This window comes from Pleurodeles waltl, chromosome 2_2 (genome assembly GCF_031143425.1).
Source record: "Pleurodeles waltl isolate 20211129_DDA chromosome 2_2, aPleWal1.hap1.20221129, whole genome shotgun sequence".
NCBI lineage: Eukaryota > Metazoa > Chordata > Amphibia > Caudata > Salamandridae > Pleurodeles > Pleurodeles waltl.
Window position 1 is genome coordinate 334,552,465 of NC_090439.1, and position 23,980 is coordinate 334,576,444.

At 44.4% G+C, this 23,980-nt stretch overlaps 1 protein-coding gene across 1 annotated transcript in view; it reads right to left on the reverse strand.

Annotated features, from left to right (window-relative positions):
* The window catches only part of LOC138273292 (1,25-dihydroxyvitamin D(3) 24-hydroxylase, mitochondrial-like), a 123,990-nt gene that overhangs the window by 84,170 nt on the left and 15,840 nt on the right, over positions 1 to 23,980 (reverse strand). Inside the window, exon 3 of the mRNA XM_069218882.1 lies at positions 1,830 to 1,923. Within this exon, the coding sequence (XP_069074983.1) occupies positions 1,830 to 1,923 (94 nt within the window). The remainder of the gene's footprint in view (positions 1 to 1,829; positions 1,924 to 23,980) is intronic.

Consider the following 23,980-nt stretch of genomic DNA (forward strand, 5'->3'; position numbering starts at 1 on the left):
GACTTTATTTTGTTCACTAAAGTTCTGCATCAGCAGTTCAGGGATACAAATTAATCCCAGGCTGTTAGACCTGACAGCCTTAGGGTGGTCTTTCTCCAACTTTGTGCCTGCCTCCCTCTATGTTTTCTAATCTTGTTTTTGCTGGTTTTAGGACTCTGCATACCTTATCACTGCTGACCAGTGCTAAAGTGCTTGTGCTCTCCCCAATTGGCATATCTAATTTACCTGTAAGTCCTTAGTAAAGTGCACTAGAGCTGCCCAGGGCCTGTAAATAAATGCTACTAGTGGGCCTGCAGCACTGATTGTGCCACCCACATAAGTAGCCCCTACCATATCTCAGGCCTGTCATTGCAAGTCCTATGTATGCAGTTTCACTGCCACTTCGACTCTTGAGAATTTAAAACTACTTGCCAAGCCTCAAACTCCTCTTTTGTTGCATATGTCACCACTAAGGTAGGCCCTAAGGAGCCCACAGGGCAGGGTGCAATGTAAGTAAAAGGCAGGGCATGTATTTATACGTTTTATATGCCCTGGCGGTAAAGAAATGCCCAAAGTCATTTTTCACTATTGTGAAGCCTGCTCGACTCATAGGCCAGCACTGGGAATTCCTTTATATACCTGTAAGTGGTAATTTCTGATCTGAAAGGAATGGCATTGTCATGTGTGGTATGGTTGGAATGGTAGTGAGAAATCCTGCTTAATGGTATAGTTGGATTTAGCATTTCTATTTTAGAAATGACACTTTTAGAAAGTAGGCATTTCTCTACACTTAATGCTCACTAAGCCTTACAGCCTGTCTCCAATACATGCTGGTCTCTGCTGGTTGACAGCGCCCTTTGAGCATTCCACCCAGACAGACATAAACAGAGGACACTCAGATGCATCTGCATAGTGATGGGTCTTTCTCGGCAGAAAGGGTGGAGGGGCTCTCATTTGCACTTCAAAGGATAGTGGCCTGACCTCACACAAAGGACTGGTTACCCCCAACAGACCTCCTGGCAGACAGGACTGGGTTGAAAGAAGAACGGGTACACTTTTTAACCACTATTTGAAGACTCCTCCACTTCAAAGGCACATTTGGGTATATATATTGGGTCTGTGATCACCCTCAAATCAGACACTTCTGGACCTTCAACTGGACTCTGTCATAAGGATTGCTGTGCTGCCCAAAGGACCTATCTGAACTGTTTTTCATGAAGGACTGCTCTCCTTTTTGTTGACCTGCTGCCTGCTGCTCCCTGACTCCGCTGGCAGGACTCTGCCTTCCCTCACAAGTGATGTCCAAAGGCTTGCCTGAGCTTGCTTCCTATTAAGTAGTCTCAAGGCTATGAACCAGGTTTTCAAATGTTCGCAGAAACCAACCTATCTTTCTATTTCTATTTACATATATAATCACATCTTGAAGTCTAGATTTGACTCACTAAAAACAGCAGGTTAGCGACTACTCTACTAACGATAAAGTGGCAACGCTTTTTCACTGTATCAGATGAACTGACAGATATATAATAAAACAACAGACACAATGCAACAGCGTGTCTACAAATACTTCAAATGAAATATTTGTGTTAATTGTATTGTCTACCAGATAAGAGTTAGTGCTGGGATACAGACTAAAATACTAAATTTAGATCACAAAAGCCCCACACACTTCTTTGGCCATTACTAATTAGTATATCAGAATGCTGCATTGCAGAATTCTGCGCCTCTCCAGTGAATACAGAAAAGTTCAAAGTCCAAAGGTGACTGCATTTGAAAGCCATGACTCCTGTGATAGAAGATCTCTGCATCAGTCATCGCCAGCAGCACATAATAGTGTAGACCTGAGTTACCTCATTTATTTTTACATCCAGCTTCGCAACTTCTTTTGGTTTCATAAGCTTTGTTTGGAAAGCCCTCCTCATTGTCTGCCATTCTTGTCCCTCACTAGAAAAGAAAGATGAAATGGGACAAGAAAAAAAAATGTTTTTAAAAATCTAGTAGCTAGAACATGGGTTGAAACTCTCTGACAAGTGGAATGCACTCAGTGATTTCAAAGTTTAAGAACAATATGAAGCTGGCCAGTTTTTGAGGGGGTTGGTGTGCCCTCAACCATGTTTCAATGAAAGAACAGGTGGGGTAGTAAGACAGCAAAATATAACTACACATAACAATCTTTCAACAAAATCCACTTGTGAACATTCAGATTAATCCATACATATCTGAGGGAACACACCAGGACTTACTACATGTTTCAGTTTAAAAAAAAGATATCTGTAGAAATGTACTTATATACCTGATATTTTAACCATAATCAGTAGAGTCTTTAACTTATATTTCTTCAAAAAAGTGTTTGAAAACCTTTACTATGAGTTCAGCTGGTTCACATTTTGCTCTGGCATGATCACATCGGAGTGAGTGGCTTAACAAAGGTCCCCACAGTCCCTGTTGTGTGGGTGGGCCTGAGTTCCAGGGTCCCCCTCAGCACAGTACTCTGGCTTGAGAGCACCTGTTTGAGTCTGGAGGTGGAGGGGCCTTCATGTACTGTACATGGGTCCCCTCAACTTTCGTCATGTCACTGACCAGGGTATTCCATCATGTGCATGGTGGTGTGGTCCCATGTTAATTAGGAAACTCTTTGCCTCTGTTCTGGTACCTTTTTACACAGGTGGGGGGGAAGAAATAAAGAAGTTGTTAATAGGTAAACTGACTTTGAAGCACACAGAGTGCCCTCCTTAGGAGGCTTCAGGGGTCTGAGGAACTAATCATTCTCCTCCATGTGATTGGAGGCAATCACTGCACTCACTTGCAGGAGGATCTATGCTAACCTTTGACATGAAGGTCGAGTCCTTGCCTCTAGTGAAAGGCAGACTTGAAACAGACGGATTGCTTTTTAGTAATATGCAGTTCCTAGTGCAAAGGTGAGAGTGTGTCTGTAATGAGAATAACACATTAATTGTAATAGTATGTACTGTTCCAACCTGCTCCCACAGGCCTAGCTAAAGGTATGCTGCTGTGTAGGTCAGGGTAGATCTCCCTATGTGTAACATAGACCTTGGAGAATTTCAGAAGGGGTACTCAGCTCTTTCATAAGGGATTGATTTTACCTTCCCTGTCTGAGGTTTAGTCTCACAACAATGGTAAAGAAATGTCTCTTTTTGCATGATCAACTCCAAGTTTTTGGACTGTTGCTGCTGTTTTATGAATCTGCAGGTGTACTGGGTCCTATCACACTGGTGCCAGTGCCAGTGTTCTAACGCTTAAAATGTGCATGCCTAATTGGTTAACTTACAATAGGCATAAGTTAACTTACCTATTAGCCCCTAGCATGTGTTACCAGGTTTACCTATGTTCTGTAAGTGAAGGGTATCACATGAACTGCAGCCTTTACTATGCCACCATCAATGTGATAAAGCAAAGCATAATTTGTCGTCTGCCATTGTAGACTGGAGAGCAGTTTAAACTGCTAATTTAACTTTGCAATTTAAACAAAAGGCAAATCCCAAAACGTCCTTCTTAATATTTATAACTCACCCCTAATGCTGGTCTACTGAGCCCTCAAGGCAGCGTTAAAAAGATGGACATGTGTTTATTAATTTTACATGTCCTGACCGTAAAAACCTTGTATTGTCCTTTTTAATTTGTAAAGGCCAGTAGTCCGATTGGGGAGAATGGAGTTAAAGGCTGACAATTCAGCAGAGCAAGCTTCTAAATGGAACTAATAAATAGGGTACTTCAAAGTATCCAACAAATCGTTGGATTTAACGCAACTTGTTAGTCAAGTCAATATTAATGTATCTTTTGCACAGACTGCAACTTTAGAAACTTGCCACTTTACTGTCCAAATTTTCCAGTAGTCTTTTATGGTTGCACACCAGTTGCTGTATTTGATATAGCCTTCTGCCCTTCTAGGAAGGAGAGGTGTGAACAATTCTCAGGCGCAATAAAAGCGAATGTGCAGAGGGAAGAGGTGTAACCATCTCCTGACAGTGTGTCCAGTATGGTTGTGAGCCCAAATGTGAACTTCAAAGGGGAAAACACCTTTGAAGGGCAAATGGTAGTCACACGTGGAAGGGACTGCTCTTTTGTTTCAGCAAAAAGGCTTGCAACTCTGGTAGAGAGTGGCAAACCATTGTCAAACCAGTTTTTCAGAGAGAGTATTCTCCCCAGGTAGCTGTATCTCTGGGTTGAGCTAAGAAGCTCCACACACTAAGGGAAAGGTTCTGCCATGTTGGGACAGGACAGACCAGTGCATTCTGGGCTAACTAGATGCCAAACTTTACAGGAAGTTGTCATTAGGCTGGAGGTGACATGGTGGCCCTTTAACTAATTAGTCGCCAAACCCCCAGGCTCGTAGCGGGCATACAAGTGGCATCTCTGGCACCCAGACCTCCAAAGAAAGATTGGTCTACTGTTCCTTGGACCAAGCAAAGTGAGCCTGCATCTTGGGCTAGCAAAGAAATGACTGTGCTTGTGGTGTCCGGCTGTGGAAAAAGTAATCTCTGAGTGACAGGCAGAGAAGGTGACTCCAAGATTCGGCTGGCTGACTATGTTACAGCCTCAGGGCCACAAAAGCTGAGAAGCCTGCTCCTCTGGTGGCCAATTCCCAAGACGCCTGACCACTGCTGCATGTCAAGGTGCAGCAAGGAGACTGAGTCCCAGTCCTCAAAAGCTGCACCTGAGCCTTCTGGGAGAGTTGTCAGAGTGCAGATTGGTCACTCAGCTTGCAAGCTACTGCAAGTTAAAGGGGCCACTGTTTTGTCTGTAAATGGAGTCCAGTAGACCAGTGGAAAAGTCTCTCCTCCATTTTCATGGACCAAGGGGTGGCTACACTAACACCCCTGTTACTGGCTCAGCCTCCTTAAGCATCCTGCATCCCTTGCATCACGACCATTACATTGACTTCTATGGCAGTTCACCCATAGGCCCTGGGACTGGACTGGAGATTGCTTAAACTATGTTCATCTAGGCCTGACTGGTCCCTGTGATAGGCTTTCTATCAGAGTTGAACCCCATAACAGTGCCCTTATAGCCATGTTCCGGTTACTTTTCATGGCTAAGCCTAACTCGAAATTCGCTGTAGATTACAATGATTTTTTGCCTGTGGTGAAAAGCTGTGTTTCATAGTTTCTTTGAAAATTCATAATTGCTGAACCCTTTTTTGTCATTGAGGTATCTATTAAAAACAACAATGCAACCTATTTTTAAAAATTAGTGGCAGATTTTTATTGTGTTGCAATTTCTTCTTATTTAACTGTTTTTGTACTTTTGAATGATTTACACCTGTTTCTTTGATAAAGTCTGACTGCTTTGAGCCACAGCTAGATAAGACTGAGCAAGGGTTTTACAAGGAAAGCTGGCTGGACCTGATACAAAATTGTGCCTTTATTACACAGTGAGGTCGTACAACCACACCATATAATAAACTATTTTTCTCACAACAGTGTTCCCTTTGGGCAGCGAATATAGCTATAGGGCCATTGTCGAGCAGGAGAGGCAGCGCAGGTGGTGGGCCATTTGTGTCCATCGCTTTGGCGCAGATCCAAGACGCGATGTGTCCAATGGGCGCTGTGTGAGTCAACACACTCATGCCTCAACATAGGCCCTCCCCATGCAGCAGATCTGCACATGGAGTTATAAACTATTTTTTAAAGGAAGGCACACACATGAAAACTGTTTGTAACCCTTTGTAGAGCATAGCGGTAGCAGGTATTTCTCAAAATCGATGAGGGGCTACAAGCTTGGACCCTAGTGCCATCACACAGAGAAGGAACCCAGCAACAGCTGCATCGCCCTTCTAGAAGGGGTCAAAGGAAGGAGACATAGCAAACACTATAAGTGAGCATCTGATGAGGGCTAACGGGTCAGGGATAACAACGTCTGATGGAAAACATTTGCATAAGATTTCCATCGTGGGTGGGTTTTTTAGCTTATGCTACATCTTCTTTACTAACAATGATGATATCAGAGCGGGTCAAGCACAGTGAGCCTCCAGATTGTTACGATCAACCATTCTCCTCATTCTGTCATTTTTTAAATAAATGTTGAGGGGTGATATGAAAACAACTGAAGCCTGCAAAAAACTCTACACAAGTGTCTTCTTTCCGCACGAATATGGGGGAAATAAGCTCCACATTTACAAGTTAACACTGCAGAAGGGGTGGATGTGTGAGGGAGGTTCATGTCCTGGTTCCTTGCCACATTACATCATAACAAGTTCAGTGGCTCATTGAAATGATGAAAAACGTTTGTGAAGTGACAGATGCAGATGTGTGGGGGCTATTGACCCTGCCAGGATTTCTGTCCCCTTAGAGCGGTTTGGTTTTGGTTCCAGCATGGGACGGAATAGCGCCGACACATTCCCCTCGCTCTACCTTTTTTGTCGTGGGAGCACTGCAGCTGCGGCATGTTCATGCTCTCCTCCCTCTCCTTTTCAGCCAAGTGTGAGGTAATGCAGACTCAGCAGACGCGTTGGTCTTTGGAGTTGCAAGGAAGCAGTCAAAACTGAAGAAGTGGATTTATGATTCTAAAGAAGAACAACCATGATTTTCATCGGCTCCTCTGGAGCAATTTTGTAGCCGGCTTCACTAGCGATCCTTTGTGGGCTGTCATGAGAGGTAATTAGCATCATGCCTATAAATGTGTAAAGTTCACTGTTCCATACAGGCTCATTAGAATAATAGCTAAAACTAGCATCAGTGACAGCATTACGACCTTATAATAGATGGGATTCTGTAAACCCTGTATATTCCTCTATCTGTACGTTCGTTATAATCGTCGACTTGTGACGCACCTACTTGCCGATTACAAAGAAAAGACATCAGCACTCGACTATTAAATGTTATTACAGTTGAGTTCTGTCACGTCACGTTGACGGCAATGGCATCAGGTTTGTGCAGTGACCAATAGTTCTCACTCTCAGTATTTTTGATCATTGCTCATTATTTTTTAGACTGCACAGTCCTCTTCAACGCTTGTCTGGGCAGTGTCAGAGGCCGTCTGAGCACAACCATTCACCATCTTCCCTTAAAACAAACATAGTTGTTTCTATATTTAACAAAGTAACGGTTCCAAATGTAAGACACAGTCTTCTAGCGCTTTTCATTGAGCTGCCGCAGCTTAAAAATTAAACAACAGTATTTAAAATGCACTAAACGTCGACGTCAAAAATTAAGATGCATCCTATAAGTTTCAGTAGTTTCCTTCTTTTACGTTTATAATGTAATAAGTAAAGGGTGTTTGTTTATTACCTGCCACATAACATGATTTGCTGGATGTGCAATTCGTTATTGCTATACCATATAGAAATAAACTCTTTAGAACATTTTGGAAACGTTTCAAAGTTCTTTATAAATTGAAATTGATATTTTAACAAGCAACTTTCTTATGCTCTAAAAGTTTTAGTAGTCTCAAAAACCAGTATAAACTGTTTTAAAAATTCTAGAAGTCTTTACATCTTTTTAGCCGACAATCAAGACATGGTGTTGAAATGATATCCGTATAAAACGTATTTTTCACTAATGGAATAGAGCAAATTACATGCACAGGCACAATCGGATGAAGTGCTCATTCACCATGCATTAATTTAAATAGATTATAGTTGTATGACTTTTTTTAAAACGTTATTTGTAATGTTTCCCACCACATTACATACTTATACTTCAATGATTCTCTAACCACTAACTATACCATTGTTACTTCCGTCATGTCAATGTCATACAATTATGCCCTAGTTATTCTCTGCTTCCTTGTAATAAGGTCTTCATCAGTGCCCTAGCACAGATATTTGTAGTCATACTAATTCTGCTGTATGTTTCACTATAATGGGTAGATTTCCTCTCTTAATAATCCATTTGCCAATAATTCACCCATCCAGTACAGACTATCTAGTGGTTGCAAGTCAGGCCAACTTCCTTTCAACCACTATGATGGCCAGTGGATATTTGTAAAATAAATGCTTCTGCTTTTATATGGCATTATGTTCATGATTCATTTGATAACAGTTCATTTAAACTGCCTAAGTCTTTTTCTGAACTATTTTAGGACACCGCTTATTTCCTAACACTTTTTTTCCTCCAGTATCAATGCATGGAAGCGCAGACTCGTCTTTGAAGTGTAATTTGGTGATGCATTGGCTCATGTACGAATAGGTATCACATTAGTTTGCATTTTGCATTTCTACACCCCTTCTTGTTGCGAGTCCTGTAGAATGCCCATTACATTCCTAAGCTAAGCCTATTATCCAATTTAAATCTGCTGTTGCAACTTTGAAGCAGTTGTACATCCATTAAGCTTGAGTATAATGTGTTCTGTTAATTCCTTTAGACACCAAATATTACTGCCTGAATTGCATTTTATTCGGGGCTCTTTGTGGAAGTGTGTTATTGTACCCTCCGCTGACCCACATATATACTTTAATGCCAACTGTAATTTCCAAAGTGTGCTAGTTTGGTAAATATTTAGGAATAATCTGCCAACATCTGCAATCAATTTCTAATGTGATGGATAGTGTAAACTCACTGTAAATATCTATCAATTAATTTCGTATTACCAGCACACACTGACATCAGAATGTGGTTGTATTTATTACATTTTTACACTTTCCTGTATTAATTTGCTGCAGTAGTTATAGCAGTTGAGATTTTCTTCTGTTCCTGTACTACACTGTTAACTGCACTGCGCAACCTCATGTTTTAAGTTTCTAATGAGTGCTCTGATACCATATTGGCCACAAAGAACTCATTGCACATCTTCTTAGTGTGGAGGCTGCAATGATGGTGCCTAAACAGTATTGGAGCTGTGAGTACCATTGCCAACATTACGTATGCTTCTTCTTTCACAGCTTTGAATACACAATCCAGACATGGTTGGTGATGTAGATCAAGTGGGGCCTATGAACAACAGAAGGAGACAGGCCCTTATGTCTGTTTCACCTACACATTTCAAGCTTTATCTTTGTCGGGTTGTTCCCCACTCCATGAAAGCAATGAACATCTTAGTATGGTAGTGTGTTTTAAAATACAGCTTCCCTAGGAATTGACTGAAAGCCATATGGATAATATGGTACATCATTTTCCAAAATGTACATGGCATCTTTTTAAGTCCATTTTGCAATCCTGTCTCATTAGGGCAAAAGAGAAAACGTGGAAAAGTCAAAGTATTATAAATGTCATAATTATTGGCCAAAGACAAAAGAGCTAGACAAATCTTACAGGAATACAGAACAGTGCTACTGTTAAACTACATAAAAATTTCAAGCTCAGACAGGATACACCAATTGTCGCTGCTTAGGCCTCCAACATCTCTGATTTGTCGGGGAAATGTAATAACTTCTTTTCTCAGCCACTGTCATATCAATGACCTATGTTTTTGCATGATATTCACATTATTCAATGCACATTTATTTCCCTTAGAGTGCTATTACTTACTTACTTGGTCCTAAGGAAGACCCCGTTATGGTCACTTTTTTATGTTTGAAACATCAGCAAAACATAAGTTTTGAACAACAATTATTTGATGGGAAAGCATGCAATAACTATTACTATTGTTAGCTACTCCTTTAAAATTCATTTTTTGATAACCAAAACCATACATCTATGACAATAAATTGTCTTGTCTTGTTCCTTTTTAACTTATTCATGATTCATGGGCACTGTGCCATTATACACCACTCAAAGCATCTCATATTGAATATTATTTTGTTGAAATGATATATTTTTCCTTTCTCTATGATGTACCATTATGCATTTATATGATCACTGTGGTTACTTAAACTATTAGTTGCATATGTTTTGGATATTTATCCTATTGGTTGGTATGGTAATTCTCTCTCTCGCAGTACCTTAGATTTACTTATGAATGATTTTGAAGGACCCGTTGTTTTCGTAAATCTATAATACTCAGGTTCTTAGGACTACAGGATGCCTCTTGTTGTTTTTACATTTATAATCATTATTATATATCATGGGTGCCCATCACCTCGGAAGAACATTCACGACTAATATGGCAGGCATAGCCAGAATCCTGTGAAAAATGCGTAATATGTCAAGGAATGGTGCATTCTGCTATTGCCCACTTTGGGCAACTGATAAACAATAACCTCCAGAGCACCCACAATAGGTCACGGCTGGACATCATTTTCCACTGATTGCCAGATTTTTGTCTAGCATGGGAATAATATATCAAGGGTTGGCAATAATTACATCAAGAATGACCACCATGTTTTCAAGAATGCTAACAAAATGACAGTAATTGGCCACTTTCAACAGTGTTATCCAAGATATTGTCAAGAATGGTCACAATATGTCAATCGTGTGTCACTATTATGGCAAGGGTAGTCAGAATATCTCGGTGAAAGCTCACAGCATTTTGAGGATGGGTCACTATTGTGTCATTGACAAAGTGAATGTCACCACAAATACCTTTGTATGTTAAGAATAGGCCAATATTATGCCAAGAATAGTCATAGTGTCACTAATGTGCTCAAATTGTGTCAATAATGGACCTCTGATATGCCAATCACAACCAGCATGTTGCTGATAGCGACTCAAAAGAGTCGTGGATGGATTGCTATTATGCCAAGACATGACAGAATGCAGCCAGGTATGCCACTTTGTATCATGATCCCTCCCACACACCCCTTGGAAACCACTTCAGTCCTTCCCCTGGACAAAACATACACATACAGTAGACACCTCAAACACTCAGGGTCACACCACTCATCGTACATACATACGCAAGCAAGCAAGCACCCACACATACACACATATACATACATATGCAAACTCTTCCATTCACAATTTCTAGTTGTAGCAAAAAAAACGTAATGCTTGGCATATACCTCTTATGTTTGCAACATCCATAAACCTATATCTCCCCAGGTGAGGGCTCTGTTTACATTTGAAACACAAATGAGGACAGATCTAGGGCTAACACTTGCAGGTCTCACCCCTCCTTATCGCGCCATATGTTAGAGCAGGGTACCATTTGGGGAATATGCAGCATGTCAGTTGTGGATTGAAACTCTGAGGGTATCAAACCTTTAATATGGCTCTGACACATAAGCAAACCATGGCTCAATAGTGCCCTCTAGATGCCCTTTCCCATTTGCTGCTGACTTGGGCACTTACTGCTGTTAGTCCACAGACCAGACAAATTCAAACAAATACATTTACAATCTGTCTGTAGCTCTTGTTTTAATTTCTGCAACTATAAGCTGGGAGGAACCTCTTCTGTGTGTGTGCTTGCTGGAACTGGTTTGGTGCTGACCTAGCATCTCCTGTGCACCACCTGAAACTGACGGAAAAACATCTAACCACAACATCATGCCTTGCACTTACCCTGCATGTTTTGAACAGCGCAGAGCTAAAAAAACACAAACTGTGAGGCTAAAGCAGGTGTTATTAAGGAGATTCCATATTCTGCTCATCAACCTCAGCTTGCCAGCACCCCGAATGCAGTAACTGATCTAGAATTTGGAATTTGATGTTTGGCCCATATCAGTGAATCGCAAACTCTCTTCTCCTTCGAGACCTTCATTTTATGAACACATTGATCGTGATACCCACAAGGAGTTATAATTTTCAAAATCTTCCAGTGCTAATTTTTCTGATTAATATATTTAGGTTACCAGTCAAGGGCTATATAAAGATCACTGAAATATTTTAAATCGTGTTTAATGTGCTCCTGGAAATTATTCCTCTCAGACTTAAAAAAGTCCTGAAATTTGGATGACATTATTAATTATGCTGTCTTATTTCCTATACCTAAGGGCCCTGGACGAGAGTATCAAATAATAACAGCTAATTAAATCAATCAATATATACTTATTGTTTTTTGTATCAATTAATGTAGTACACGGGACACAATTCACAAAACCTTTTGTGAACGTTAACTTCCAGTTCTGAATCCTTATACAATGCATTTTACATGTATATAAATGGATACATTTTCCAAATTCAACCTGTGTCACACATAGGAACACTTTGCGGGTATACACTCAAACCTTGCAGGTGGGTTTGTTCCGTGGAGGACAGGAATAAGTCAGTTTTAGGATGTTAATGGATAGGGAACACACCACTTATTGATTGTGGGTAGAAAGAATATTTCCTCTTGGAGAAGAAAAAGTTGAACATGCAAAATCAGATTTACATTTGCAGAATTTTCAACTTGGTAGACATTCTGTGTGCTCACGTTTTAATCATTGTAGCACTCCAGGAAATCTGATAATGCCATTGGTTTCCTAGGCAATTGCTGATATTTTTCTGAATCCCTGAAAGCCAAAAATTTCCTCCATACATAAATTAAATTCTAAAAAAAGTATGACTGACTTTTCCCACTACTCTGTAGGAATTTGTTTCCCAAAGATAGCAAACCGTGGGTAAAAGTTCAAATTTCCTCTAATAATTCGTCAAAAATGGGGGTGCACTCATTGGCAATATTAGACTCTCGGATCTGTTCTTATTTGCACACTCCACACACGCTTGAATTTTTGCACACAAACATACTATGTTTTTGGTGCAGTTAGGACAATTTGTAAAATGGTTGTTTCAATGCTCGATTAAAAGCTAAAGATATTTCTGAAAGGTTAACATTATTTAAATTGAAAATAACATGTAATTATACTTAACATGCAGAGACGAATGAGGAAAGCTAAGATGTGGAATGTTTACCCCATTGCCCCATTCTGGAAATTCCAAAACACGTAGACTACGAACTCTCAAGCATTAGAAAAGCCAGTAGGCCTTACTATTTTCTACGTGGAACCGCTTCTTTGTTGATTGTGTATGGGTGGCTGTGTGGACTGATCATCGCGTAAACGTAAGAAAGAGATAATGAGAGCCTGAAAAGGCGAATGACTGCATGAATGGGTGAGCAAGAACGTGCATAAACACAGGCAGGTTACAGGAATAACACAGTCTGAGGGATCGACAACAGCAGTAGTAATGATGTCAGATGAAAGTGGAACTCTGCTCTCAAAATGGCACATGCTGCCCTGGGGTGGGTAGAACAGACTTGCCCGTACTTTGCATTACTTGCTATGAGTTGCGATGTCAACTACCACCAAGCTTGTGGGGTGTGCCAGTAGCTGCCAGCCATGTGTGCTTCACAGCCCATAATTATCAAAAACAAATATGAGGGTTTTATGTTTTTACAGTCTTTTTTTATGTTTATTTGTGCAGATATTGTATGTAAGTGCTCTAAAATATCCCCCAGAAATTCCACAGATTGGAGGAAAGTGCAAATCTGGTCTTCTTGAAGAGATTACATATATATATGAACAAGGTGGAAGATGAACCTAAATGTTTTTGAAACAGGTAAAACAAGTTTTCAAAAAACTCTACAAAAAACAACTTTAAAATAGGCAACGTCTGCTCTTAACCAGGACATTGACAAAAGAGCGTTTAAAATGGGCTTAAAAAAAAGTTGAAAAACTGCTAGGGGGTTCATGCATTTTTAGGACATCTTGCATCAGTGTAATAGGACTGGCAGTGTCTTGGCTAAATACAGCCATCTAAAAAAACGTTACATTGCTGCTCTATTCTCTGTGGTTTTGTCATTACTGGTGGTGAATAATAGTTTTACCATATATAAGAGACAAACTCAAAAATCTCCATCTGTAGAAAGGGGAGGATGAGCATGTTCTTATTTCAGAATCATGTATTGATAACTGGAACTGACTACGTGCACCTGTAAGCAGCGATAAATTTGTAAAAAGTTAGGTGCCAGGGCCATCTCAGGAGCCAACTACAGCTTGTACCACCCATTGTCCTTGCCAGCGCTGCCAAAGACAGTACCAACACAATGAATAACCCTCACACTCCTATAAGTGTGGCAATTCAGACTGTTCGAGTCTACTCAATGCAATAAGAATGGTATGGGCCACATTTTTAACATATATCGAATTATTAAACACTGTGGGCCATATTTATACTCCGTTTGCGCCGAAATTGCGTCGTTTTTTTTGACGCAATTTCGACGCAAAACTAACGCCAACTAACGCCATATTTATACTATGGCGTTAGAGGCGAATAGCGCCAAAGTTCCCGGAATGTGCGTCATTTTTTAGCGTGAACCCCTTCCTTGCGTTAATGATATGCAAGGGAGGCGTTCCCGTCTAAAAAATGACTCCCAGGCCTTTACGTGGTATTTATACTCCCGGGCAAAAGAGACGCCCGGGAGTTGGCGTGGCAAAAAACGGCGCATTTGCCCCACTTTTTAACGCCTGCTCAGGGCAGGCGTTAAGGGGCCTGTGGGCTCAAAATGAGCCCACAGGTGCCCTCCCATGCCCCCAGGGACCCCCCCTGCCACCCTTGCCCACCCCAGGAGGACCCCCAAGGATGGAGGGACCCACCCCAGGGACATTCAGGTAAGTTCAGGTAAGTATAATTTTTTATTTTTTATATTTTTTTTTGGTGGCATAGGGGGGCCTTATTAGTGCCCCCCTACATGCCACTATGCCCAATGACCATGCCCAGGGGACAGAAGTCCCCTGGGCATGGCCATTGGGCAAGGGGGCATGACTCCTATCTTTACAATGATAGGAGTCATGTTGATGGGGGATGGGCGTTGTTAAAAAATGGCGCAAGTCGGGTTACGACGATTTTTTCGACGTAACCTGACTTGCCCCATTTTAAGACGCCCATGCGCCATTTTCCCCCTACGCCGGCGCTGTCTGGTCTACGTGGTTTTTTCCCACGCAAACCAGGCAGCGCCGGTCTGATTGCGCCGTCTAACGCCATTCCATAAATACGGCGCCCGCATGGCGCTTCAGAATGGCGTTAGACGGCGCAAAACTTTTTGACGCTAAACTGCGTTAGCGCAGTTTAGCGTCAAAAAGTATAAATATGGGCCTGTGTTCTGTGCTCATCCCAAAATTAGACAAACAGTGCTACCATGTGGTGGATTGTCATAAGTGCAGAAAATGAAGTGCTGGTGCAGAGCATTATGTGCCAGTGCTAAGCACTGGAATCCACCAGCACAAAGTAAGCACTACCTGTAAGAACAGGAGTTTATTGACTCAATGGCCAGCTCACTCAATCCTGTATTTGATCTTGGTCAATTAACTTTGCTTCTCCAGCAAGAGTCCTGCAATCATGCAACTAAAGAAATAGAGCAAACTAATTGACAGAGGCGTTTTTTTCCCATTGGCTGTTTGTATAATATGGGGAAGTGATTTGCAGCCACCACCCGAGCCTAGATTAGCCCAAAAATCCCAAACCCCAGGGCCCAATCTAAGTAGTGTCCCATCGGACACTGCTTTTCTCTGCTCAGGAGAGTGTGGACATATCCTGCCCACACTCGCCTGAGCAGAAAACACAACTTTGCTGCTGCCCTTTGAAATCTCTACTGCCAGGCAGTGGGAAAGCACAAAAGAATGGAGCCAGATCAGGCCAGCACCACAGTAGTGGCTGGCTAGGAAGCTGGCAGGCGCCATGGAAGCATTGGGGATCTCAGTACAGCCTCCAATGATTAGGTACATGTGGGTGCCTCTATTGGGCACCTGGACACCCAGCACAAAAAATTAAAAAGAAACATGGCCATCTTTTGACACTTGGCAGCTGGGGAGCCAGCTGGGGCAGCAGGAGCCTTGGAGCTCCCCCCCGAGCCCCCAATATTTACAAAAGTTGTGAGTCTCCTGGGGGAATATCAGGACACTAAAAAAACCTTACAAAAATAAAAATAAAAAATGCAATAAATAGTTGCAGAGCAGAGGAAGACACTCATTTAATATTCACTGCTCCAGAGAAGGAATGCCCCATGATGCTCTGTGAGGGCTTTGTAATTATATTTTCTGGAGACTGGTGGTGCCCGCAGAAGGGGCAGGGCACTACCAATCTTATTTTGCAATTGTATGGGGGGCTGCAGGGAGTGCAGCAGCACTCCCCATTAAAAAAACACAGTGAGTCTCCTGAGTCATTAAATCATTAAATCCATGACCTCAGGAAAGCGTACCATACTTTTTTAAAGTACTCCGAGCTAGAGCTGTATGATCTTCAGCTGAAGTGTGGGGACCTATTGTGGTTGGTTCTGTAGCTGCACTTAATGGTCTAACATTTTTGAAAAAAAAGACTCAAAGACATGGTGACTTTTTTTAATAAAGCTTTATAAAAAATGGCAATCACTTATTAAACACATTATGGTACAAATTTATATAATGTGCTTTTGATTATAATTATTGGTGACTTTTTGACAAAGATAATAGGTCTGCTTTATATAAATTAATATGCTTACCCCTCCATAAGCCAATATACCCACTTCTTATATTTTGGAGTTCTTTCTTATTGGCAAACTCAGCAGGTCTGCCTTACTTAAAATGAAATCCTTTGTGTGCCCATGGGAGTTGGGGGCCAGGCCAACCCTCCTGCACATGGCCAAAGGCCATGCAGAGTGGGGGATTTGGCACCAGAGGGGGGTTGGGTGCAGGGTTTAGCCACATGCCAAGCCCTGCGCCCAACCCTGCACTGCCAAAGGCCATGAGCAGCCGGGGTTTAAGCACTAATGGGGGTGGGTTGAACGCCTCCCCCAACTGCACATCACACACAGTGATGGGCGTCTTGGATTACGTTAAAAATCTTTAATAATTCACTGAAAGGTTACAGTTGCCGTTATAGCTAGGAATTGCAATTATATCTTTCTTTAATATAAAAAAAATAGCAATACTAAGATCAAAGGGACAATGCAGTTAGGTAAAAATGGCAGTCAAAACATACTGGTTTAAATGAACGAAACCACTGAAGTTCACCACCTATAGCTATATCCAGTAACTATTACTTGTGCCCTAAAATAATTATAAGTTCTACCCTCACCATACACCACTAATTACCTCCCACATTACAACACCCGTTACATGTCAATGACCTCATTGATAACTTTACTGCAGGATTTAAAATAAAATCTTTGATAACAAGACTATACATGCACTGCGTATAAATAAATATGTTATTGAGACCTAACCGGACCTTAATCAAATCACAAACATTTATAAAGCGCGCTACTCACCCGTGCGGGTCTCAAGGCACTAGGGGGATGGGGTTACTGCTGCTCAAAGAGCCAGGTCTTGAGTTACCTCCGGAATGCGAGGTGGTCCTGGGTGGTCCTGAGGTTGGTGGGGATGAAATTCCATGTCTTGGCCGCCAGGTAGGAGAAGGATTTCCCACCTGCCGTGGTGCGGCGGATGCGAGGGACGGAGGCGAGAGCGAAGTTAGCGGAACGAAGTTGACGGGTGGGCGTGTAGAAACTGATGCGACGGTTGAGGTATTCGGGTCCCTTGTTGTGGAGGGCTTTGTGTCCGTGGGTGAGGAGTCGGAAGGTGATCCTTTTGTTGACGGGAAGCCAGTGCAGGTGTCTCAGGTGGGCGGAGATGTGGCTGTTGCAGGGTATGTCGAGGACGAGGCGGGCGGAGGCTTTTTGAATTAGCTGCAGACGTTTCTGGAGTTTAGCGGTGGTTCCTGCGTATAGGGTGTTGCCGTAGTCCAGGCGGCTCGTGACGAGGGCGTGGGTCACGGTCTTTCTGGTGTCGGCGGGGATCCAACGGAAGATCTTTCGGAGCATGCGGAGGGTGAGGAAGCAGAAGGATGATACGGCGTTGACTTGTTTGGTCATGGTGAGAAGTGGGTCCAGGATGAATCCGAGGTTGCGTGCGTGGTCAGAGGGGGTTGGTGCGGTGCCAAGGGCCGTGGGCCACCAGGAGTCGTCCCAGGCGGACGGGGTGTTTCCGAGGATGAAGACTTCCGTTTTGTCTGAGTTCAGTTTCAGACGGCTGAGTTTCATCCATTCTGCGACGTCTTTCATTCCATCTTGCAGGTTGGTCTTGGTGCTGGTGGGGTCCTTGGTGAGGGAAAGTATCAGCTGATTGTCGTCGGCGTAGGAGGTGATGTTGATGTTGTGTTTGCGTACGATGTCGGCGAGGGGGCTCATGTAGACATTGAAGAGAGTCGGACGCCGCAGATGATCTCGGTGGGGTCTGAGCGGAAAGGAGAGAGGTAAACTCTTTGGGAGCGGTTGGAGAGGAAGGAGGTGATCCAGTCCAGGGCCTGCCCTTGGATCCCAGCGGAGGCGGGATATTAGGGTTCGGTGGCAGACGGTGTCGAAGGCAGCCGAGAGGTCGAGGAGGATGAGGGCGACTGTTTCTCCGTTGTCCATCAGAGTTCTGATGTTGTCTGTGACTGAGATGAGGGCGGTTTCTGTGCTGTGATTGGCTCGGAATCCGGACTGAGAGGGGTCGAGTAGGTTGTTGTCTTCAAGGAAGTTGGTAAGTTGCTTGTTGACGGTCTTCTATATGACTTTGGCAGGGAAGGGGAGTAGCGAGATGGGGCGGAAGTTCTTCAGGTTGCTGGGGTCCGCCGTAGGTTTCTTCAATAGGGCGTTGACTTCTGCGTGTTTCCAGCTCTCGGGGAAGGTGGCAGAAGCAAACGAGCTGTTGATGATGGTCTGGAGATGCGGGCGATGATGTCGTCGGCTTTGTTGAAGATGAAGTGTGGGCAGGGGTCCGAGGGGGCACCGGAGTGGATGGAGTTCATGGTGGCTTTGGTCTCTTCCGTGTTGATGTGCGTCCAGGCGTTGAGGGTGATGGCTGGGGTTGCAGGTTCTGTGGTGGTTGGCTGGGTCTGGTGTCCAAAGCTGTCGTGTAGGTCGGTGATCTTACGATGGAAGAAGGTGGCGAGGGAGTTGCAGAGGTCTTGTGAGGGCGTGATGGCGTTGGCGTTAGGGTTGGAGAGCTCTTTGACAATGTTGAAGAGTTCTTTGCTGTTGTGAGTGTTCTTGTCCAGTCTGTCTGTGAAGGAGTTTCTTTTGGCGGCACGGATCAGTTGGTGGTGTTCGCGGGTAGCGTTCTTGAGGGCAGAAATTTTCTCTACGGTGTGGTCCTTGCGCCAGGCTTTCTCGAGGGTGTGGCAGTTTTTTTTAGATTCCTTGAGTGTGTCTGTGAACCAGCAAGGTTTTTTGGTGTTGGTCTGTCTTGGGAGGTGTCTGAGGGGAGCGAGGTTGTCTGCGCAGTTGGTGATCCAATGCGTGAGGCTGAGGGCTGCGTCGTTGGGGTCGGTGGAGAAGGTGGGTTGGTTGTCGCTGAGAGTGGAGAGAAGCTGTTCCGCAGGGATTTTGTTCCAATGTCGGTGTGGGATGGATTGTGTGCGGAGGTGGCGAGTCTCGCGTCGGAAGGTGAAGTGGACACATCTGTGGTCGGTCCAGTGTATTACGGAGGAGTGGCTGAAGGATACGTTTGTGCTGGCGGAGAAGATGGGGTCGAGCGTGTGTCCGGCGATGTGGGTGGGGGTGTTCACCAGTTGCTTGAGACCGAGGTTGTCGAGCAGGGCGGTGGTGTTGGGGTCATTGTTCTGTTCCAGGTGGAAGTTGAGGTCACTGAGGAGGATGTAGTCCGGCGAGGCAAGGGCGTGCGGGGAGATGAAGTCAGTGATGGAGTCGCTGAAGAGGGCGCGTGGTCCAGGGGGTCTGTAGATGAGAGTTCCACTGAGGGTGGTCCTGGGGTCTGTGTGGATCTGGAAGTGCAGGTGTTCGGCAGCGAGGGGGGTGTCTTCGGTGGAGGTGGTGATGTTGATGGAGTCCTTGAAGACGATGGTGATTCCTCCACCGACTTAGTTGGTGCGGTCTCTCCAGGAGATCTTGTAGCTGTCGGGGATGGCTATGGTGATGTCGGGGGCCGAAGAGGCATTCATACAGGTCTCAGTGATGAAGGCGACATCCTGTGCGGTGGAGTCCAGGAGGTCCCATAGTTCAACGGCGTGCTTGTGGACTGAGCGTGCGTTGATCAGGATGCATTTGAGGTGGTTGTTGGCGCGTGGGCTGGCGGGCGGGGTGGGTTCGCGGTGGAAGGTGAGTTTGCAGGTGAGGCATGCGAAGGGTCCATGGGTGCGTTTAGGGTTGGCTTGGAAGCAGGTACTGGAGTGCCCCGGGTTGAGGGTGTGGCGGGTGTTGGGGTCGTAGCGGTGCTGTGGGGTTTGGGAGTGCTGGGGGCCAGGGGTCATGGCGCTGGGTGCGGTCCAGGAGCGGACGGGCGCGGACGGGCGCGGACGGGCGCAGACGGGCTTGCCTTTGGCCCGCCTTTGGCGCACCAGCAGCGCGGCCGTGCAGCGGCTGCCATAAGAGGGAGGAGGGGTCAGTTGGGGGCAGGGGGCGGAGGCGGGCGACGAATGGGAGCAGGGGGGGCGGGGCAAAGCAGGAGGAGGCGGCGGGAAAGCGATGGGTGGGGGGTCAGGTAGAGGGGAGAGGAGGGGAGAAAAGACAGGGGAAGGGGGGTTACAGAGGTGTAGGGGAGTAGGGAAGAACCGAAGAGGAGAAGAGTAAAGAAGAAGAGAAGAGTCAAGAAGAAGAGAAGAGTCAAGAACCGAAGAGAGAAGAGTCAAGAGAGAAGAAAGAAGAGTGAAGAGGAAGAGGAGAAGAGTCCAGAAGAAGAAGAGTCAGGCAGAAGAGGGGAGACCTGAGAAGCAGAGGGGAAGCGTCCAGAAGATGAGGAGAGGCCACAGAGGAAGAGAAGGAACACGCAGAGAAAAGTACACAGGAGGAGAAAGAACACGCAGGTCGGGGTGCAGGGGAGAAAGCAGAACACAGATGAAGACCACAGAGGAAGAACACAGAGGAAGAACACAGAGGAAGAACACAGAAGAGGAGCGGGCCGAGGAAGAGCAGAGCACGCAGCAAGAGGGCTGCAGAAGAGGGCAGAGAGCGAAGGGAAGAAGGACAGCAGAGGTGCGGAGAGAGGTTGGAGCAGAGAGCAGAAGGCAGAAGACAGAGGTACAGGAGAAGAGAGGTGAGTAGCGTGGGCTGGGCGAGGGGCTGAGCGGGGAGAGTACTTACTGTTTTTAGCAGGTTTTGCTGGGAGGTGTCAGGAGCCTGGGCTGGTGGAGTTGCAGCGGCAGGGGTAGCGACCTACCCTCGGGTTAATAGGTCCGGTTAGGTCTCAATAAAAAACATGAGCTTAACACCTGCTAGCTGTATTACAGAACCAACAGGCTTAACTTAGAAGAAAGGTGTTAAGCCTTCATTGGTACCAAAATAATTAAAAAGTAGAAAACACATTACAATAAAAGTCTTCCTTTAATTTAAAAAACAGTATACATTTTTATCTTTAAATAGACACATGTTAGATGCGACAGCCTTAGAGTGGTCTTCCCCCCAAACATTTGCCTGTCTCCTTCCATTTTCTGACCCCGTGTTTGCTGACTTTAGGATCCTGTGCACTTTACTGCTGCTAACTCATGTTAACTTGCTTGTGCTCTCTCACCTGAACATTGGCTCATACCAAATTGACATACTTAATTTACTTATAAGGCCCTAGTAAAGTGTACTACATGGGACTACATGGGCCTAGGGCCTGTAAATTAAATGCTACTAGCAGGACTGCAGGACTGATTGTGTCACCCACTTAAGTAGCCCGTTAACCATGTCTCATGCCTGCCACTGCAGAGCCTGTCTGTGCAGTTTACCCTGCCACTTTGACCTGGCAAGATAAACCTCTTGCTCGGCCTAAACTCTCCCTTTTCAAACATGTAGGTCACTCCTAAGTTTGGCCATATATGCCCGAATGGGAAGGACAGGGTGCAATGTATGTAAAAAGCAGGACATATACTTTTACATGTAGTTTTACATGTCCTGGTAGTGAAAAACTCCCAAATTAGAACATTGGAATTACCTTATTACATCTTATAAGTGCAATTCACAAAACTGAAAGCAATAGGTTTGTCAAGTTTGGTGTCTCTGGACTTACAATTTAAAATCACAACTTATGGTGAAGTCGAATTTTAAATTGCAGTTCTGAAAATACCACTTTTAAAAAGTTGCCATTGTCTTTCTTTAGCCATATTGTGCCTACTGCCTGTCTCCAATTATCTTCTGGGGTGGGGTGACAGCTGAGCTTGTGCATCCCTCTAGACAACCAGGCACAAAAGGAGCTTACGTGTGACTGATGGGTCATCCACAGCCTGATGGGCCTTCCTGGACAGGATAGGAGTGAGGGGCTGACACTTACACCTGAATCGTCAATGTCCTTCCTGATACAAAAGGCTGCATACCACCCTGTAGTGAGTTTGAAGGCAGGGTAGGCAGGAGAACCTCAGTGCACTTCAAAGACCTTTCTTTGAAGTCTCCCCAACTTCAAAGGCACAGCTGGGTATAAGTACTGCACCTCTGACACAGCAAACTCAGTACACTTCTGGAACTTGTGGATACTCTGCAGGAAGAAGGTCTCTTGTGTGCTGCTACAAGGACTGCCACTCTGCTGAGCTTCTACTCAGCTGGACCCCTGCTTTGCTGAGATGACCTGCTCCCTGCTGGTCTCTTGTCTGATTGTGAGAAGGACTGGACCTGCATCTCTACATCCCAGAACAAAAGGGACTCCGAGGGATTGCTGGCTTGGCTTGCTTTTTCTGAAGTCTCAGGAACACAAAAGAAGACTTTCAACGTACTTGCTACAGCTCCTGGACCCTCTTCAACCAGCTCCTGACCCCCAAGAGGTGCCTCTCCAATGCTTGGAAGTGCTTTGGTCCTGATTTCAAGTTTTTGTACGCTTCGCGACCACAAGTGAGCTAGCTCGCTTCAGAGCCACTCACACAAAGATTCAGCGTCAGCCACTGCAAGTTCTCTTCGCACAGCAAGTACTCCCACTCACAACTATGAGGCACCAGCCCACTCATCCACAAAGCCCAGCTGATTCTTCGGGGCCACAGACCACAGCCAGCAACACTATCCTTGCTCCCGGCAAACTTCCCAACGAACGGCACTCTCGTCTAAACTTTTGCAACGATAAAACTTCATCAGGACCTATCTGGGATGGTATCCGACCAGTGATCCATTGTGGTCGACCTCAATGTTTGGATTTCACCTGGTCTTTTGTGACCAGATATCCCCGGTTGGCGCTTTATGCTTTTAAGCACTATATTGCATTTTAATCTTTCAAAATTCATATCTCAACTTCTACTTGTTAGACTTTTGAAGTTCTTGTCTTTTTTTTGTTAATAAATTAAGCTCTATTTTGCTAACCAGGTGTGGTGTCTTTTTGTGGGGTGTTTTTGCTGTTTTACTGTTTGAAGTATTGCACAAATATTTTACACATTGCCTGTTAAGTTAAACTTGAATGCTCTGTGCCAAACTACCAGAGGGGGAGCATAGGTTAATTTATACTGTGCATCTGACTTACCTGACTAGGATTTTGGTTCCTGTTTGGACAGGGTGCATACCTCTTCCAACAAGAAACACAATTAACAACACTAAAATGACAATATCGGATACAGGGGACCAGAGTTATGATTTTACAAAGTTTTAGATGTTTCTGTTGGCAAGCACCCCAAAATGCCAACCTTGGGTATCTGCTTGCCCTAGACCAGGTTGAAGTCAAAAGTTTAGGGCTACTGTGATAGAGTGCCGGATCAATACAGAGACCAGGTACGTCCCGCTGAAAAGTTCACTTTCTGACTTAACAAATGTTCTAGAAAAAAACTCATTAATGTGGTTGTCAGTGGATCAGGTGGCAAGCTGGGTCCGCTGTAGGTTTTGTCATCATCTGCCGGCTGGAGTGCAGGACCTTGGTGGGAGCCTTAAATTTTGCAGGAACTTCGAGGCTCTCGGCGTCGATGGCAAGAAGGAATTAGGTGGACAAAGTCAAAGATTGTCTGCAATTGGCTGCTCCTCACCATAAGACTTAGTGGAACCCTGCTTCGTTCAGCCTTTGAATCTTTTCTGAAAGTCAAACTTCTTTCAGTGGGGTAAACTAGTAAGTTGAATACCACAGGCAATTCATTTTGCCAGCCTCTTGTAGCCTTGGGTTGTTTTTGCAAAATATCCGGAAAGTTTCTATGTCCAGTCTTGCAACACTGGGGGACAAAAATAAACTCTAACACCAGCCAAGAGTCCAGGCCCTTTTAGAAACCATTTGAGGATTAGAACCATATTTCCTAGAAGCCACCGGCAGGGTCCAGGACAAATCCATCTGGAACTGTTCTGCTTAGCCCAGGAGATGCTTAGGATTCTTGCAGCATTTGTTTTTCTGGACTTT